We start from the raw sequence: 19,056 nt of genomic DNA, 5'->3' as shown, positions 1-19,056 counted from the left end.
ACTTTACGTGTGTGTGTATGAGAAACATTGTTTTTATATTTAGTAATATAAAAACAATCTAATTACCTTGAGACAGAAATTCAAGAGATTTACATTGAAACCCTGACAGGAGGTTGGCTTATATGTGATGTAGATCTATATGCGAGTATATACAGTACTTGAAGTACTTTTGGTTTATATATATATATATATTCTACTATATCTACTTTGAAGCGCAAAAATCTTCTGACTGGATACATTTGAGAAGTGTAAATATTGTCATTAGGGTGGAATGCCGGCTCCTTAAGTCAAAGCAGTTGAGAACCAATCCTCTGGAGGACAGATACTTCGAAAAGAATATACAAGTACTTGGGAGAAAACTTTGTGTACACGTCTGCATGTGCGAGTATTTGACTACACAATATTTTTTCACCGTTGAATTGAATTCTTGAATTGAATTCAACATAAACAGATTGATTCAAAACATCCATTTCTCATCTCATCTCATCATCGGGCAGTGGGCAGGGAACACCCTGAACTGGTTGCCAGCCAATCGCAGGGCACACGGGGACAGACAACTCACTCGCTCAGTCACACCTAGGGACAATTTTGGACCGGCCAATTCACCTGAAATGCATGTCTTTGGAATGTGGGAGGAAACCCACGCAAGCACGGGGAGAACATACAAACTCCGCACAGTAAGGCCGGGAGCTGGATTTGAACCCACGCAGGAGGTTCCCACGACCTCAGAACTGTGCCACGCACGCACTAACCACTGCGCCGCCGTGCTGCTCATCCATTTCTCGATTTTTCATTTCACCCTACTGCCAGATCACCTTATGTTCGATGTTTCTCATACCAGAGTCTCGTAAACTTGTAGTATTAAAAAATATAATGTTTTCAAGAAATATCATTATATTAGAGATCGCAAATACCATAGTGTGTGTTAGGAAATAATATTAAAATAAATTGTTTGAATTAGTTATCTGACTCCATTAACCAAACACAACCTGCAATCTCCCAACAATGCGTGCTCATTTCTTGATGTGAAAAGATGGACAAGAGACCGGCATTTCCACACGGGGGAAGATTTAATTTCTTAAATAATTTAACTAAGTGAACTCCATCCATAATGGCCGAATTAGTCGAATTAGTGTCGTCGGAGTCTCTGGCAAGCCTTCTCTGAAGTCCTCTCGCTTCTCCTCTGGGCCCACGTCTTTCCGCGAGATGGTGTGCCGGCTCCTCCCATGGGCGTGCCAATGAAGCCCAACGTGAGCCCCACCACCTCGCCGCGATGTCTGGAAAACTCAAAACAGCGGAGAGCGTTTCTCAAAACAATGCCTGCCGTCCTCCGTCATCAGGGCCTTTCTGCATCTGGATGTGCTGATTATCTTATCAGCCTCATGTCCCGTTCCCGCCATTCCTGTAAACAATATTTCCTACCGGGGTGCCCTGAACTTTCACTGCTCATTGAATAAAGGCACAGTCAGTAAACAACTACAGCATTCAACTCAATAAATGTAACTTGTATTCAATCGTATAAAATCCTTTATAGTCAAATGTATAAAATCCTTCAGTGGATTGGTTAGTAGGTTTTGTCCCTGGCGCTGCGCTAATTTGTTCGCTGAGTAAAGGGGGAGGGGCAGCGGCACAGCACAAGTGAGGACAGGAATGGGTCGAGAGAGAAGAGAGAGTGCAATATAGAGGACAAAAAGAAAGAAAGGAAAGAAGAATGGGTCAAAAGAGGAAAATGCTCTATAATATAGAGGTCTATACTTTGCCTTGGCCATTCTAACAGCTTTATTATAGATTTTGTTTTATGTTTAGGGTCATTGTTCCGTTGGAAGAAGGTAAACCTGCTCCTTGGGTCTTTTGCAAGCTATCTTCCCTGTATTTGGGCTTATCAATCTTCCAATCAATTCTATTGATCTATCAGTTCTTGCTGGAGAAAAGCAACCCCAGATCATGATGTTGCCACCACCATGTTTGACAGTGGTGATGGTGTTTTGCAGTCTTAGTCTTATGCCAAATGTGACACTTTTACGTCAGCCCCAAAAGATCAATTTTGGTCTCATTTGAACAAAAAACCTTGTTCCACATGTTATTTGCGTCTCCCAGGTGGCTTCTTACAAATGCCTAACGGCCATTTTTTTTTAGAAAAGGATTTCTTCTTGCTACTTTTTCAGAAAGGGTAGACAAATGCAAAGTACGACTAATAGTTGTCTTACGCACCAATAGTCCCACCTCAGCTGTGTATGACCTTGATCATCGAGCGTGGTCATGGGTCTCTTGGTTGCTTCTCTGATTAGTTTTCTAATTGTTTGGCCTGAAAGTTTAGAGGGTGTCCTTGGTCTTTGTAGGTTTTTTAAATCTCTTTGTTTTTATATTATTGGTCTCAATGTGCTCTGGGAGACGGGTAATTGTTGCAAAACCTTGAGTCCCATTCCTGCTTTGAACATTTCCACAACTTTATCCTGGTTTTCATAATGCTATAATAATGCTTCATAAGTCTGTCTGTTCAGGTACATTTGAAATGAGACACAGATGCACTGTTTGTCATTATGAGTCATTTAGGTCGACATTGGATCATGCAGAATTTCTGGAGTCAGTTGGAACAGGGGGTCAATATTTTTGCAACACCTTCTTTTCATTATAAATTTAATATAAAATTCTGAAATAATTTGGTTCCGCTTTACGATTGTGTTTCATATGTTGAAACTTGGAAAAATATTTTGAGTTTTTTTAGCTCATTGATGAAACGTAGAAATATGACAAAAAGTTCTTGAGGGGGGGCAATAATTTTGCTACAACTATAACATCCTCGACCGGATTCTTTGAAAATGAGGTAGAGATAAGATCAGGCCTAAATAATCCAGCCCGACCTGACCCGGCATGTGGGTATTAAAGCCTGAACCAGACCAATTAATTGGATTTGAGGGACAGAGCCCGAAATAAACCTGAATTTTTATATTTTGTTTGCGAGGAATTGTTTTCCTATTTGTGAGGAGAAAGAGGGCTTCTCTCTCTGAAATTGCGAATTACTAGGAAATTTGGCCCAGACATTATGCACATTATGCAGAAAAGGACTTTAAAAAGGGGGAAACAGTGAAAAAGGCCAAAACAGGAGAAAATAATTAAGATGAAGTAAAAAGCTAAGAAAAAAAAGAAAAGGATAAAAAATAAAAGGACAAAAAAGTAAAAGAGAGGAAAGAAAAAACAGCAGGAAAAAAATAAGAAAATGAGGAAAAAGCTCAGGAATAAGAAAAAAGGAAGAACAAAATACAAAAGAAGAAAGAAAATAGAGAACGAAAGAAGTCAAAAGCAAAGAAAGGAGTAAAAAGCTAAGAGAAAAAAAAAGAAAAGGAGCAAGAAAAATAAAAGAACAAAAAAGTAAAAGAGAGGAAGGAAAAAACAACAGGAAAAAAATAAGAAAATGAGGAAAAAGCTCAGAAATAAAAAAAAAGGAAGAACAAAATACAAAAGAAGAAAAAAATAGAGAATGAAAGAAGTAAAGAGCAAAGAAAGGAGTAAAAAGCTAAGAGAAAAAGAAGGAAAAGGAGCAAAAAAAGAACAAAAAAGGTAAAAGAGAGGAAAGAAAATACAGCAGGAAAAAAAATAAGAAAATGAGGAAAAAGCTCAGATATAAGAAAAAAGGAAGAACAAAATACAAAAGAAGAAAGAAAATAGAGAACAAAAGAAGTAGAAAGCAAAGGATGGAGTAAAAAGCTAGAGAAAAAAAACAAAGAAAAGGAGAAAAAAATAAAAGAACAAAAAAGTAAAAGAGAGGAAAGAAAAAAACAGCCGGAAAAAAATTAAGAAAATGAGGAAAAAGCTCAGATATAAGAAAAAAGGAAGAACAAAATACAAAACAAGAAAAAAAAATAGAGAATGAAAGAAGTAAAGCAAAGAAAGGAGTAAAAAGCTAAGAGAAAAAGAAAGAAAAGGAGCAAAAAAAATAAAAGAACAAAAAATGTAAAAGAGAGGAAAGAGGAAAAATAAGACAATGAGGAAAAAGCTCAGAAATAAGAAAAAAGGAAGAACAAAAGAAGGAAAATGAGAACAATAGAAGTAAAAAGCAAAGAAAAAATAAAGAAAAGGAGAAAAAAATAAAAGAACAAAAAAGTGAAAGAGAGGAAAGAAAAAACAGCAGGAAAAATATAAGAAAATGAGGAAAAAGCTCAGATATAAGAACAAAGGAAGAACAAAATACAAAAGAAGAAAGAAAATAGAGAACCAAAGAAGTAAAAAGCAAAGGACGGAGTAAAAAGCTAGGAGAAAAACAAAATGGGGAAAACAAAAGCTATTAAATATTACTGCACTTGTTTTTGACAGTATTTCTGTAGTAATTTTTTTAGTGATTTTGTAGTCGTATATCCGTATTATAGTATTACTGGAGTGGTATATTTTGTAGTACCCCTGTACGATTTTTGTCGTAGTACCACCATACTTGTGTGTTTGTAGTATTTCTGTAGAAGTATAGAAGTAGAATATTTCTTTAAATCCTGGTTTCTTGCAATTAATTTCTTTATTATCTTCATTTTTTTTGTCTTTTTGTTCAATTTCTTGAAAACGTTTGACTCCACACACAGACACACACACACTTTTCCTGGTGGTTCTCACCTTTGGGATTATCAATTCACTACAGCCACTCCAGATAATTTAATTTTAAGACGTGTTGGAGAAAATCTGTACGGTAAAACGCAAATTTGTCGATTTTGGGTACCATCCGCTATACACAGACGATCACCAAACGGCAAATCAATCAAATAAACAAGTTCGAGTTGTGTAGTGAAAGGAAGTCCGTCTCTTTTTAGAGAACCGTCTTTTTCGGCTCAACTCATTAACGGCTCACTTGCTTAATCAGTATATTATCAACATGTCATGTCCGGCATGGTCGCCGTGGCGACCGGCTGGCCCCGCCCCCTGGGCACCGGCTGTTGCAGATCGCCTAATTTGCGTGTGTGCTGGGTATTGCCGGTTGCTGGTTCATTGCGTTTTCTGTTCTGCGTTAATCTGTTCTGTTTGACTTGAGGAAAACCTGTGTTTGCCCGTTCTGAGTAAGAGCCTGTTTTGTGAGTATTCCTAGTCTGAGTTCCTGTTTGCCCTTAAGCCTGTTTTTGTTTTGTTTTGTCCCTGAGTGTTGGACGACTTTTATTTCCTTAATAAAAGTATCTGATCATTAACGCGAATGAGTTCTCCCCTCCTGCCTCCGATCTGGTCCGGTCCTCGTGACACAACAATAACATAATGCAGAAAATGAATTCATCATTTGAATAAGAAAATGTATTATTCCACAGGCGAACAAATGAACACGGAGGAGAAGAAGAAACGAAAGCAGCGCAGGAACAGGACCACGTTCAACAGCAGTCAACTTCAAGCGCTGGAGAGAGTTTTCGAGAGGACGCATTACCCCGATGCTTTCGTGCGAGAGGACCTCGCTCGCCGGGTCAACCTCACCGAGGCCAGAGTGCAGGTAAGGTGCGGCTGTCCGACCCAGAAAACCCCGCAGGGGCCGGATTAAAGAAAGAGAGTGGGAGGGAGATAGAAAGAAAGAAGGAAGGAAAGAAGGAAGGAAATTAAGAAAGAAAGAAAGAAAGAAAGAAAGAAAGAAAGAAAGAAAGAGAGAAAGAAAGAAAGGAAGGAAGGAAGGAAGAAAGAAAGATGGAAAGAAAGAAAGTGAAAGAAAGGAAGAAAGAAAGAAAGAGAAAGAAAAAAGAAAGAGAGAAAGAAAGAAAGAAAGAAAGAAAGAAAGGAAGGAAGGAAGAAAGAAAGGTGGAAAGAAAGAAAGTGAAAGAAAGAAAGAAAGAGAAAGAAAGAAAGAAAGAAAGAAAGAAAGAAGGAAAGAAAGAAAGGAAGGAAGGAAAACAGAAAGATGGAAATAAAAAAGAAAGGAAGAAAAAAAAGATGGAAATAAAGAAAGAAAGGAAGAAAAAAGATTGGAAGAAAGAGAAAGAAAGAGAAAGAAAGAGAAAGAAAGAGAAAGAAAGAGAAAGAAAGAAAGTATGAAAGGAAGAAAGAAAGATGGAAATAAAGAAAGAAAGAAAGAATGGGAGAAACAAAGATGGAAGTAAAGAAAGAAAGATGGAAAGAAAGAAAGAAAGAAAGAAAGAAAGAAAGAAAAAAAGAAAGAAAGATGGATATAAAAAAAGGATAAAAGAAAGGAAAAATGAGAAAAAAATGAAAAATGAGAATGGAGAAAATGAGAAAAAGCAGAAAAAGAGAAAAAAGAGAAAAAGTGCTAAGGAGAAGGAAAGTAAGAAACAAAAAAAGAACAAGCAATATGGAGAAAAAGAAAGAAAAGAGAGAAAGAGTGACACAAAGCCAAAGAGAGAAAAAACAGAAAACCAGGAAAAAGAGAGAAAGACAGAGCAAGAGAGAGAGAGAGTGAGGGAGAGAAAAAAAACAAGAAAAAGAGAAAAAAAGGGAACGTGAACGAGGGGAAAAAAACACAGAAAGTGTGTGTGAGAGAGAGAGAGAGAGAGAGGAGGAAAAAGAGAAGAAGCAGAGAGAGTTTGAAAATAGACAAAGATAAAGGGAAAAGAGGTGGAAAGCAAAGAGAGAAAAATAGAGAGAGAAAGTCAGAGAGTAAAAGATAAAAGAGAGAAGGAGAAAAAAAAAAAGAGAGAGAGAGAGAGAGAGAGAGAGAGAGAGAGAGAGAAAGCACTAAATTTAATATTTAGATTTGTAGTACTACTGTCTTTGTACTTTTGCAGTATTTACGTAGTAGTATTCGCATAGCATTTCTGTGGTATTTTTGTACTATGTCCCTAGTAGGGGTTTTGGATTACACTATAGTATTTTTAGAGTATTACTGTAGTTTTATTTTTGTAGCATTTTCACAGTAATTTTTTTGTAGTCTTACTGTAGTTGTATTTTTGTACCATTTCTGTAGTAGTATTTTTGTATCATAGTATTACTGTCTTAATAATATTGTAGTATTTCTGTAGTATTTTCTTCTTTTTCAGAAAGTAAAACAATTTAAGTGGTCCCTGTTTTAAAGCATTCAATTTGATGTTTAGTTTTGTAGTCATTTTGTGGTATTTTTGTCGTATTTTTTTTTGGTAGTATTTTTTGTATTATGGTAGGACTGTATTAGTTGTATTGTAGTATTTCTATCGTAGTCATTTTGTATTATAGTGTTACTGTATTAGTAGTATTGTAGTATTTCTGGTGTAGTAATTTCGTATTATATTATTACTGTATTAGTAGAGTTGTAGTATTTCTGGAGTAGTATTTTTTTTTTATTGTATTAGTAGAGTTGTAGTATTTCTGGAGTAGTATTTTTGTTTTACTGTATTAGTAGAATTGTAGTGTTTCTGGAGTAGTAATATTGTATTATGGTATTACTGTATTAGTAGTATTGTAGTATTTCTGTTGAAGTAATATTGTATTATAGTATTACTGTATTAGTTGCATTGTAGTATTTTTGGAGTAGTAATTTCGGATTATAGTATTACTGTATTAGTAGAATTGTAGTATTTCTGTCGAAGTAATATTGTATTATAGTATTACTTTATTAGTTGTATTGTAGGATATTTGGAGTAGTAATTCCGTATTATAGTATTACTGTATTGGTAAAATTGTTGTATTTCTGGAGTAGTATTTTTGTTTTACTCTATTAGTACTATTGTAGTACTTTACTGTATTTCTGTAGTATTTTCATCCTTTACAGAATAAAAGCAAAACTATATAGCTGGTCCCTGTTTTGAAGCATTGAATTTGATGTTTAGTTTTGTACTCATTTTGTGGTATTTTTGTAGTATTTTTGGAGTAGTATTTTTGTATTACTGTATTAGTAGTATTGTAGTACTGTACTTCTGTAGTATTTTCACCCTTTTCAGAATAAAACCAAAACAATATTAGCATTGAAATTGATGTTTAATGATGTAGTCATTTTGTGGTATTTTTGTAGTATTTCTGTAGAAGTATTTTTGTATTATGGTATGACTGTATTAGTAGAATTGTAATATTTCTGTCGTAGTAATTTCGTATTATAGTATTACTGTATTAGTAGAGTTGTAGTATTTCTGGAGTAGTAATTTTGTATAATGGTATTACTTATTAGTAGTATTGTAGTATTTCTGTCGAAGTAATATTGTATTATAGTATCACTGTATTAATTGTATTGTAGTATTTCTGTTGTAGTAATTTTGTATTATAGTATTACTGTATTAGTAGAATTATAGTATTTCTGGAGTAGTAACTTTGTATTATGGTATTACTGTATTAGTAGTATTGTAGTACTGTATTTCTGTAGTATTTTCATCCTTTTCAAAATAAAAGCAAAACAATATAGTTGGTCCCTGTTTTGAAGCATTCAATTTGATGTTTAGTTTTGTAGTCATTTTGTGGTATTTTTGTAGTATTTTTGTAGTAGTATTTTTGTATTGTGGTATTACTGTATTAGTAGTATTGTAGTATTTCTGTCGAAGTAATATTGTATTATAGTGTTACTGTATTAGTTGTACTGTAGTATTTTGGAGTAGTAATTTCGTATTATAGTATTACTGTATTAGTTGTATTGTAGTATTTCCGGAGTAGTATTTTTGTATTACTCTATTAGTAGTATTGTAGTACTGTATTTATGTAGTATTTTCATCCTTTTCAGAATAAAAGCAAAACAATATAGTTAGTCCCTGTTTTGAAGCATTCAATTTGATGTTTAGTTTTGTACTCATTTTGTGGTATTTTTGTAGTATTTTTGTAGTAGTATTTTTGTATTATGGTATTACTGTATTAGTAGTATTGTAGTATTTTTGGAGTAGTATTTTTGTATTACTGTATTAGTAGTATTGTAGGACTGTATTTCTGTAGTATTTTCACCCTTTTCAGAATAAAAGCAAAACAATATTAGCATTTAATTTGATGTTTAGTTTCCTAGTTATTTTGCGGTATTTTTGTAGTATTTTTGTAGTTGATTTTTGTATTATAGTATTACTGTATTAGTTGTATTGTAGTATTTTTGGAGTAGTATTTTTGTATTACTGTATTAGTAGTATTGTAGGACTGTATTTCTGTAGTATTTTCACCCTTTTCAGAATAAAAGCAAAACAATATTAGCATTTAATTTGATGTTTAGTTTCCTAGTTATTTTGCGGTATTTTTGTAGTATTTTTGTAGTTGATTTTTGTATTATAGTATTACTGTATTAGTTGTATTGTAGTATTTTTGGAGTAGTATTTTTGTATTACTGTATTAGTAGTATTGTAGGACTGTATTTCTGTAGTATTTCCACCTTTTTCAGAATAAAAGCAAAACAATATTAGCATTTAATTTGATGTTTAGTTTTGTAGTCATTATGCGGTATTTTTGTAGTATTTCCGTAGTAGTATTTTTGTTTAAGAAGGAAAAGAGGACCAAAAAAAATCACCTCTTTGTGAGTAACGCTTTATTTAGTTTGAACCGGTTTATGGACAGGAGGGCCGGATTGAAAAGCCTGCCGTGCCGCCCGTGGCCCGCGGGCCGTAGTTTTTCCACCCCAGGGTAAAAATCCCTCGTTGTGCGTTTCCATTCCTCGAAGCCAAAAAAAGGCAAGCGGGAAAAAGGGAAATAATGAGCTGGGATTGAGAAGAAGGCGCACATCTGCCATGAATGTGTTGCAGAAGTCAAGAGACCCCCCCCCCCGCCCCCCCCAAGACCCCGATCCTTTGATTCAGGACTCGTTGAGCTCATTCCTGAACGCCTGCATCACCATGTTACTCACGGATTGGATTTTCAAAGTCGGCCCGAACGTTACCTTTCCAAATCATACCTTCCCTTTTACAGTCCGGCCTAGCGAAAGTATTGACCCCCCCCCCCGGCCATTGCCAAATACTTGTTTGACATATTGCCACGATTCAGCTGAAAAACCGAGAATATATTCCAACAACGTGCCGGACGCCATCGTAACCACTGAAGGATTTTATACATTTGACTATAAAGGATTTCATACGATTGAATACAAGTTGCATTTATTGAGTGCAATGAAGATTTTCACCGTGTAGGCCAGTGGTGTCAAACTTATTTTAACTCGGGGGCCACACCATAGAACAAACCTTCTGTCAGGGGCCGGACTAGTGGATTAAAGAGAAAGAAAAAGAGAGGTAAAGAAATAAGAGAAAGAGGAAGGGAAAAGGAGAGAGGGCGGGACAAAGAAAAAAAAAGTGAGAGGGAAAGAGCATGAGAAACAAAAGATAAAAAGTCATGAGAGAGGGGGGAAAGAAAGGGAGAGGAAGAAAGAAATCCAAAGAGAAATAGAAAGACAGAAGGAGAGAAAAGAGAAAAGAAAGCGCAAAGGGTAGGAAGAGAGAAAGAGAAAAGAGAGAAAAGAAAAAAAAAGAAGTTAGAGCAAAAGAGGTTAAAAGACACAGAGAGACAAAGAGACAAAGAGCAACAAAGGAAGAGAAAAAGAGAGACACAGAGAGTAAAAGAGACAGAGTGGGAGAAAAGGGGTGGAAAAGAAAGAGAGAGAGAGAGAGAGAGAGAGAGAGACAGAGAGAGAGAGAGAGAGAGAGAGAGAGAGAGAAAGAAATACAAGTACAGTGTCTTTGTTATAGGCAACTGGCTTTGGCAACATCAAGTGGACCTATTTCAACCTGCAGCTTGTTTTTCTCTTGCGCTTCTCTAAGTGTTGTCTCGCGGGCCGGATTCAATCCCTTAGCGGGCCGGATCCGGCCCGCGGGCCGCCTGTTTGACGCCTGTGGTGTAGGCTATAGTTCAATGACAGGTCACGCAGAACATTTTGACTAGGGAATTTCGATAACAGGACTCTGACGGAGGACGGCAGGCGATGTCCTGAGAACAAGGCCCTGATGACGTAGAAACGCTCGGTGAGGCGAGGTGGTGGAGCCCACGTTGGGCTTCCTTGGCACGCCCATGGGAGGAGCCGGCACACCATCTTGCGGGGAGAAGATAGCCAATAAGGAGAGAGCTAAAGGACTTCAGAAAAAGGCTTCACAGAGACTCCAGCGACACTAATTCAGCCATTTTGGATGAAGTACACTTAGTTAAATTGTTAATGAAATTAAATCTGCCCCCGTGTGGAAATTTCTTGTTCATCTTTTCCCATCAAGAAAGGAGCGTGCATTGTTAGGAGAATGCAGGTTGTGTTTGGTTAATGGAGTCAGATAACTCATTCGAACAATTTGGTAAACGATACATTTTAATATTAAATTCCCAAAACCACGAACGCATCATTTTATATCTATGTCATTAAAAAAAAGCAGAACAAGTAGGTGTTGGTAAAAAGTTCTTGGGGGGGACAATGATTTTGCAAGGCGCCTTTTTGACCCCAAAAACATTTTGCCTTTTTTTTGTGAGCGAGCAAAACGATATATTTGGAGACAAATTTCAGCAAAATACGTCAAACACGCTCTCCAGAAAAAAAACAAGATTTTCAACACGATTTAGTTCTTTGTGTACGTTAGATCACAGGTGTCGAACAGGCGGCCCGCGGGCCAGATCAGGCCCGCTAAGGGATTGAATCCGGCTCGCGAGACAACACTAAGAGAAGCGCAAGAGAAAAACAAACAATATTACTCTCTCTCTCTCTCTCTCTCTCTCTCTCTCTCTCTCTCTCTCTCTCTCTCTCTCTCTCTCTTTTTCTTTTTCTTTCTCTTTTTCTTTCTTTTTCTTTCTTTTTCTTTCTTTCTTTTTCTCTTTCTTTTTCTTTTTCCTACTTTCTTTCTTTTTCTTTCTTTCTTTTTCTCTTTCTTTTTGTCTTTCTTTCTTTCTTTCTTTCTTTTTCTTTCTTTCTTTCATTTTCTTTCTTTCTTTCTTTCTTTCTTTTTTCTTTTTCTTTCTTTCTTTCTTTTTCTTTTTCTTTTTCTTTTTCTTTTTCTTTTTCTTTCTTTCTTTCTTTCTTTCTTTTCCACCCATTTTCTCCCACTCTGTCTCTCTCACTCTCTGTGTTTCTCTTTTTCTCTTCCTACCCTTCGCGCTTTCTTTTCTGTTTTCTCTCCTTCTGTCTTTCTATTTCTCTTTGGATTTCTTTCTTCCTCTCCCTTTCTTTTCCCCCTCTCTCACAACTTTTTATCTTTTGTTTCTCTCTCCCTCTCTCTCTTTCTCTTTCTTTGTCCCGCCCTCTCTCCTTTTCCCTCCTTCTTTCTCTTATTTCTTTATCTCTTTTTCTTTCTCTTTAATCTACTAGTCCGGCCCCCGAGTTAAAACGAGTTTGACACCCCTGCGTTAGATGATCTGAAGATGACCGTAATTTCTGAAATATTATGATGCCAAAGCCCTTGTCCTACATCAACAAATATACTTCTTTAAACTTGTCTTCCTACTGCAGTTTCTTAAGATCATCGAGGCTCATTTTGGCCTCCCTTCATTTTCCCCCTTAAATCATGGTTTCAAAACAAGGTGCAAGCAGAGTTCTCTCGTAAATATGTCACCAAAAAATGCAAACAAAAGAATTCGTGAGCTATAGGTTCCTGAACCACGGTATACTGTGTATTTCAATAACGTTTCATTTTTTTTCTTTCCAGGTCTGGTTTCAAAACAGGCGAGCTAAATTTCGCCGCAACGAGCGCGCCATGCTAGCCAGCAAGAACGCCTCGCTCCTGAAATCTTACACTGGGGAGATTACTGCAGTGGAGCAGCCCATTGTACCCCGACCAGCGCCACGCCCCAATGATTACCTTTCCTGGGGTAGCACAGCTACATACAGGTTAGTCTCACTTTGGATAGCAAATCATGTCAATATCGCTATAGTTACACTATACCCTGATCTAAAACCTACATGAGGGCAAGGAAAAACTCAAAAACCTCAGCATGAGGAAATGAAGTAACCCTGAGAAGGCACAGACATGAGGGTTGTTTTTTTGTCTGCAATCAGATTTTTCTAGTATTTCTGTAGTGTTTAATAGTATTACTGTACTTTTTGTAGTATTTCTACAGTAGTATTGGTGTTGTATTTCCATAGTACAATTTTTGTAGTATATCCCTAGTGTTACTGTAGTTTTGTTTTTGGAGTATTTTTGCAGTTGTATTTGTGTGGTATTTGACATTGTAGAATATTTGTAGTATGTCAGTTGTAGTTTTGTAGTATTACTTTAGTTTTATTTTTGTTTTCTTGTAGTATTTCTGTCACAATAATTATTGTTGTAGTATTTATGTTGTAATATTTATTTAGCAGTAGTTTTGTTTTATAATGTTACTGTACTGGTATTTTTGTAGTATTTCTGTTGAAGGGTTTTGGTATTAGTATCTTTGTAGTATTTTTTAGTATTTTCAATATTACTGTAGTTGTATTTTTGTAGTATATTTGTAGTTTTTATGTGGTCATCATTTTGTAGTATTGCTATAGTATTACTTTAGTTTTATTTTTGATGTTTTTTTGGGTAGTATTTCTATCACAATAAATCTATAGAATTATTGTTGTAGTATTTATGGTATAATATTTATTTGGCAGTAGTTTTGTTTTATAGTGTTACTGGACTGGTATTTTTGTAGTATTTTTGTTGAAGTGTTTTGGTATTTGTATCTTTGTAGTATTTCTTTAGTATTTTCAATATTACTGTAGTTGTATTTTTGTAGTATATTTGTAGTTTTTATGTGGTCATCATTTTGTAGTATTGCTATAGTATTACTTTAATTTTATTTTTGATGTTTTTTTGGTAGTATTTCTGTCACAATAATTCTGTAGTATTTCTGTTATCACAACAAATCCAGTCCGATAGCTGGATTTGAACCCACACAGGAGGTTCCCAAGACCTTAGAACTGTGCCGCCCACACGCTAACCACTGCGCTGCTGTGCTGCCCTTGTATTCAACCGTATGAAATCTTTTATAGTCAAATGTATAAAATTCTTCATTAGTAATACTTTTTTTGCTATTACCGTATTTTCCGCACTATGAGGTGCACCTAAAGGTCTTAATTTTTTTCAAAAGCTGACCATGCGCCTTATAATACAGTGCGCCTTATATATGGATCAATATTAAGTCGCAAAGTCTTGCAACTAAGGCAAGAAGCCGCCGACTAGATTTTCCCCCGAAGGCCAAGTCGTCCGCGGTGTATGCTGGGATTTATATACCGGCGTTTCATTGGCTAACCAATGTGTCAATCATCATTTGAATCGATCACTATTGGCTGAAGTTATTCGGAGCCTCGGATTGGCTAGATGGCCAAAACAAACCCTGAATCGATCACTATTGGCTAAAGTTATTCTGAGGTCAAGGGGCGGATCCTTTTTATCATTTACAGGCTAGCATAGGCTAAAGGGGCAAAACAAAGCCTGCAATTGGCCGAAAAAGATGAATGTGAATAGCATGTTGGGTTGACGGCATAGAGAAAACAGTATTTTACTATTCTGTACTGTATTTGTAAATATTTTACTCTCCTGGATTTGCTACACTCACGGATATAAGAGGACCATGGTTGCACATTATTATTGAACACAACCACTTCGGTGAGCTACTCCGGCTATATATTTTCCCAGTATCTTGTTTCAGAGTGATATCGATGTTTCTGTGATGGGCCTTTTTTTAAATTAAACTCAATTCCAAGTGTTTATTGTCATATGCACAGTAAAGTTGGGAGCGAAAAAGAAAATAGAAACTAAGGAATGGTTGGCATTTCTTGAATCCCAAGACTTTAACCTTCCGAATGATGGAACGATGCATTTGAGTGACATCGTACGGACACCGCATCCGCATAATAAGTTGAACTGAACTATCTGACTGTTTTGTCAACGTTCGCATTGTAGCGCCTTATAATCCAATGCGCCTTATGTATGGAAGATATAGGACCAAAAACTATTTTTTGGGGGTGCGCCCTAGAACCTGGTGCACCCTATAGTGCGGAAAATACGGTATTTATGTAGTCATTATATTTTGACCATTTTCATTTACCGGATGAAAAACCCTGCTGTGCCACACGTGGCCTGCGGGCTGTAGTTTGCCCAACTCCGGTTTATATATAATACTGAGTTCCTTTTTTTTTTTTTGCTTTTTCTTAGTTACAACTGTTTTAACATTTTCCACCTTCTCTCTCAGCGCCATGGCCAACTACCCGCCCACTTGCTCCAACACGAACGCATCCCAGGGAATGAACATGGCTAACAGCATCGCGAACCTACGACTCAAAGCCAAGGAGTACAGCTTGAACCAGGTGCCCACAGTCAACTGACAAGACAAGTACCGCCATCTTGATTAGGGGGATGATCGGGAAACCACTGGACCCCCTTCCAAAACCACCTTTAAAAACGTCATTCAACCTCACCTGGGAGAGAGGTTTCTGCTTTTTGTACTTCCAAAACATTTCAAGGTGTACAGTTTCAACATCTAGAGCGAAGCGGCGGCCCCTGAGATGCTGGCCTTCAAGACAGAGCGATAGCATCTTTTGTTTTTGCTATGAAATGCAAAAAAAAAAGACTTAGCCCAGAGAACCGCTGTCAAAGACATTAGGACCGGGTGTTGTTAATCAATTATACGTAACTTTGTTCTTGTAAATGAAATCGAAGCTTTGTTCCTTGGTATTTTGGTTCTGCTACTACAGACAGGGTTGGGTAGGGTTACTTTAACTGGATTACTTTCAATGACTTTTGGATTACTCCAATACCAAATATGCTAATAAAAGACAAAAGAAACTAAATAGGAATAAAATGACTCAATTTTGTGCAGGCTAGGGGAGTAACGGAACACATGGAACGGCAAAAATGATGTTTGGATTTCTTTTCATTTGGTTTCTGTCGCATTTTATGTTCGTTTTGCCGGAGATCAAAGAGTTCAAAGCCAGGAGAGAAAGCTTACCACGTGTTGTGAGTCATCATTCTATTCATATTTAGTTTCTTTTGTCTTTTATTGGCATATTTGGTATTGGAGTCATCCAAAAGTACCGTATTTTCCGCACTATAAGGCGCACCGGGTTATAGGGCGCACCCCGAAAAAATAGTTTTTGGTCCTATATTTGACATACATAAGGCGCACCGGATTATAAGGCGCTACAATGGGAACGTCGACAAAACAGTCAGATGATTCAGTCCAATTTATTACCCCCTTAACATTCCCAAAGCTTGCAAAGACGCAAATACGTGTCGAGAACACGTACGGATGCGGTGTCCGTACGATGTCACTCAAATGCATCGTTCCAAATATCATTCGGAAGGTTAAAGTCTTGGGATTCAAGAAATGCCAACCATTCCTTAGTTTCTATTTTCTTTTTCGCTCCCAACTTTACTGTGCATATGACAGTAAACACTTGGAATTGAGTTTAATTTAAAAATAGACACTCCATTCCATCCATTATCTGCACCGCTTATCGCAGAAACATCGAGTTCAGTCTGAAACAAGATACAGGGAAAATATATAGCCAGAGTAGCTCACCGAAGTTGTTGTGTTCAATAATAATGTGCAACCATGGTCCTCTTATATCCGTGAGTGTAGTAAATCCATGAGAATAAAATATTTACAAATACAGAATAGTAAAAAACGCTTTCTGTATGCCGTCAACCACGTGCTATACACATTCATCTTTTTCGGCCAATTGCAGGCTTTGTTTTGCCGCTTCAGCCTATGCCAGCCTGTAAATGATAAAAAGGATCCGCCCCTTGACCTCCGAATAACTTTAGCCAATAGTAATCGATTCAAATGATGATTGACACATTGGTTAGCCAATGAAACGCCGGTAAATAAATCCCAGCATACACCGCTGACTACTTGGCGTTCGGGGGAAAATCTAGTCGGTGGCTGCTTGCTTTAATTGCAAGACTTTGCGACTTAATATTGATCCATATATAAGGCGCACTGTATTATAAGGCGCATGGTCAGCTTTTGAAAAAAATAAAGGCTTTTAGGTGCGCCTTATAGTGCGGAAAATACGGTAATTGAAAGTAATCCAGTTAAAGTAACCCTACCCAACCCTGACTACAGAGATAGTTAAGAGAAGACCGACTCAATACGGAATACTGTCTTCTATCACTTCACTTTTGCTGCATTGGACCAAAATCACACACCCTTTTATGAGTCAAGGTGTTTTTTTTCCTTCGCTTTTTAAAATTTACACTACTGTTCAAAAATTTGGGGTCACTTAGAAATGTTCTTATTTTTAAAGGAAAAGGACTGTTTTTATATTCAATAAAGATAACAGGAAACTAATCAGAAACACACTGCGTACATTGTTAGCATGGTAAATGACTGTTTTAGCTGCAAATGTTTGTTTTTAAATGCAATACCTACTGTCACAGAGCAGAAACGGACACAGGACCCAATAGCGCTCGTTTTCTCCGTTTTTTTTGATAAAGAGGGAGAGAAGGGCTTGTTTCCACGATCCGATGGCTGACGGACAAGGGGAGCGGGCGATGCGGAAGTGGCACTTCCGTGTCTAGCGAGGAGGATCGGAGACAGGCGGGAATTACAAGTCGCTGGCCGGGACTGGAGAGCAAAGGCGGTGTCGAGTTCGGAAACGAGGTCGGTAACAGGAGGCAGGCAGGTAACGGGGCAAAACAGGTCAGGTAACAGGCAGGCAGAACGGGGCGAAGTCAGGTCCGGAAACAGATCAGGCAGAGAAAAGCAGGGCAGGAACAGAGTCGGACGAAAAAGCTTACTGAGCTGGTGGCAACAGTTTGTATAACGATCTGACGGCTTCCTCTTGGAAACTGAGGGTTTAAAAAAAGAGCATCAGCCAATCAGCTGTCCAGGCTGTTGGCGCCAAGTAAACAGTCGCAGGTGCTCTCAATCGGTAATCATGACCACCTACATAGGTCTTCTTAGCTTTAAAGAAGGCAGAGTACGGCAAGCTGCCTCATGGGCCAACATGCAGAGGTACAACATAGGCCAGAAACTAGTCCAGACCATTGAACAACTGTATGCCAATGCCATTGCAGTGCTGTTCAATGTACCGTTGGTACGTGGTTACATACCACAATTGATGTGAGAGTAGGCTATATTCTCTCTCCAACTTTCTATAACATCTTCCTACAGAGGATCATGACTGAAACCCTGGAGCAACATGAAGGTACAGTCAGCATTGGGGGAAACAACGCCACTAACATCCATTTTGCCGAGGCTGGAGAAGATAAGGAACTCAAAGATCTGGACAAAGCATCAACCCAGTATGGGATGTAACTCAACACAAAAAAACTTAAGTATTGACCAACAACCTACAAGGTGTCACCCTAAACATCAGCAAATTTAAATATCTTGGAGATGTCATCTCAGAAGAGGGGTCAGAACCAGAAATCGTGGGTAGGATAGCATCTGGACGGACAAGAACATAGCAGACAAATCAAAGATTAGACTCATGCAAGCACTAGTAACTTCTATGACATAGACCCTCACAGAAAAACTGGAAAACAAAATCCAGGTTATGGAAATGCGATGCTCCAGAAAACTTCTAGGCATCAGCTTCTTAGCCCATGTGACAAACAAAACGGTTCGCAGCACCCTCAGAGGGCACATTGGACCCTATGAAGAACTGTTGCCAACTGCGCGGACGGAAAATTCAGTGGTATGGTCACGTCATAAGATCATCAGGACTGGCCAAGATACTTCTCCAGGGCACAGTCCAAGGGAGCAGGAGGAGCGGAAGACCAAAAACGAACTGGGATCAAGGAATGTACTGGTGACAAGTTTCCCACAGCCTAAAAACTGGGAACTGTCAGCAGTGAAGAAAGCTGTCCGGAATTTCGTCCCCAGTGGTGTTCCGATGACCCAAGCGGTTAAAGGATCCAGGAACTGTGAATTGGGATCTACACAGATGTATAGAGGCCAAATTCCAGCAACCGATACTCCGTTGTACATAGTACATTGTGTTTGCTAATTGCGTTAGAAGACTAATGACTAAAGTACATTAGAGTCTAGTTCAGACCTGGGCACTCCGGTCCTGGAGGGCCGCATGTTCTGCATGATTTTTGAGGTTTCTCTGATCCAATACAGGTGATTCCAATCACCAGTATCGTTAACGAGCACTTGCTAGCTTGCTAACAAGGTTATAATTTGTATCACCTGAGTTAAAGAAGAGCAAACTTCAAAATCTGGCAGGACGTGCGGCCCTCCAGGACCGGAGTTCCCAGGTCTGGTCTAGTTTGAGAAATAGGTGCCTTACAAGTACTCAACTAGTAGCTTTGTTAAATAGTATCCTCAATAAATTAGTGTCCACAG

General features: G+C 37.7%; 1 protein-coding gene across 1 annotated transcript in view; it reads left to right on the top strand.

The window, feature by feature from the left end:
• Positions 1–18,762, top strand: part of prrx1b (paired related homeobox 1b) — a 39,957-nt gene extending 21,195 nt beyond the window's left edge. Inside the window, exons 2-4 of the mRNA XM_088349254.1 lie at positions 5,277–5,452; positions 12,444–12,625; positions 14,953–18,762. Coding sequence (XP_088205380.1) covers positions 5,277–5,452; positions 12,444–12,625; positions 14,953–15,085 — 491 coding nt within the window. The 3' untranslated portion in view covers positions 15,086–18,762. The remainder of the gene's footprint in view (positions 1–5,276; positions 5,453–12,443; positions 12,626–14,952) is intronic.
• The last annotated feature ends 294 nt before the right edge of the window (positions 18,763–19,056 follow it).

This window comes from Urocampus carinirostris, chromosome 12, assembly GCF_059441175.1.
Source record: "Urocampus carinirostris isolate Australia breed hairy pipefish chromosome 12, RoL_Ucar_1.0, whole genome shotgun sequence".
In the NCBI taxonomy this organism is placed as follows: Eukaryota; Metazoa; Chordata; class Actinopteri; order Syngnathiformes; family Syngnathidae; genus Urocampus; species Urocampus carinirostris.
This window is presented reverse-complemented; position numbering and strand designations above follow the sequence as displayed.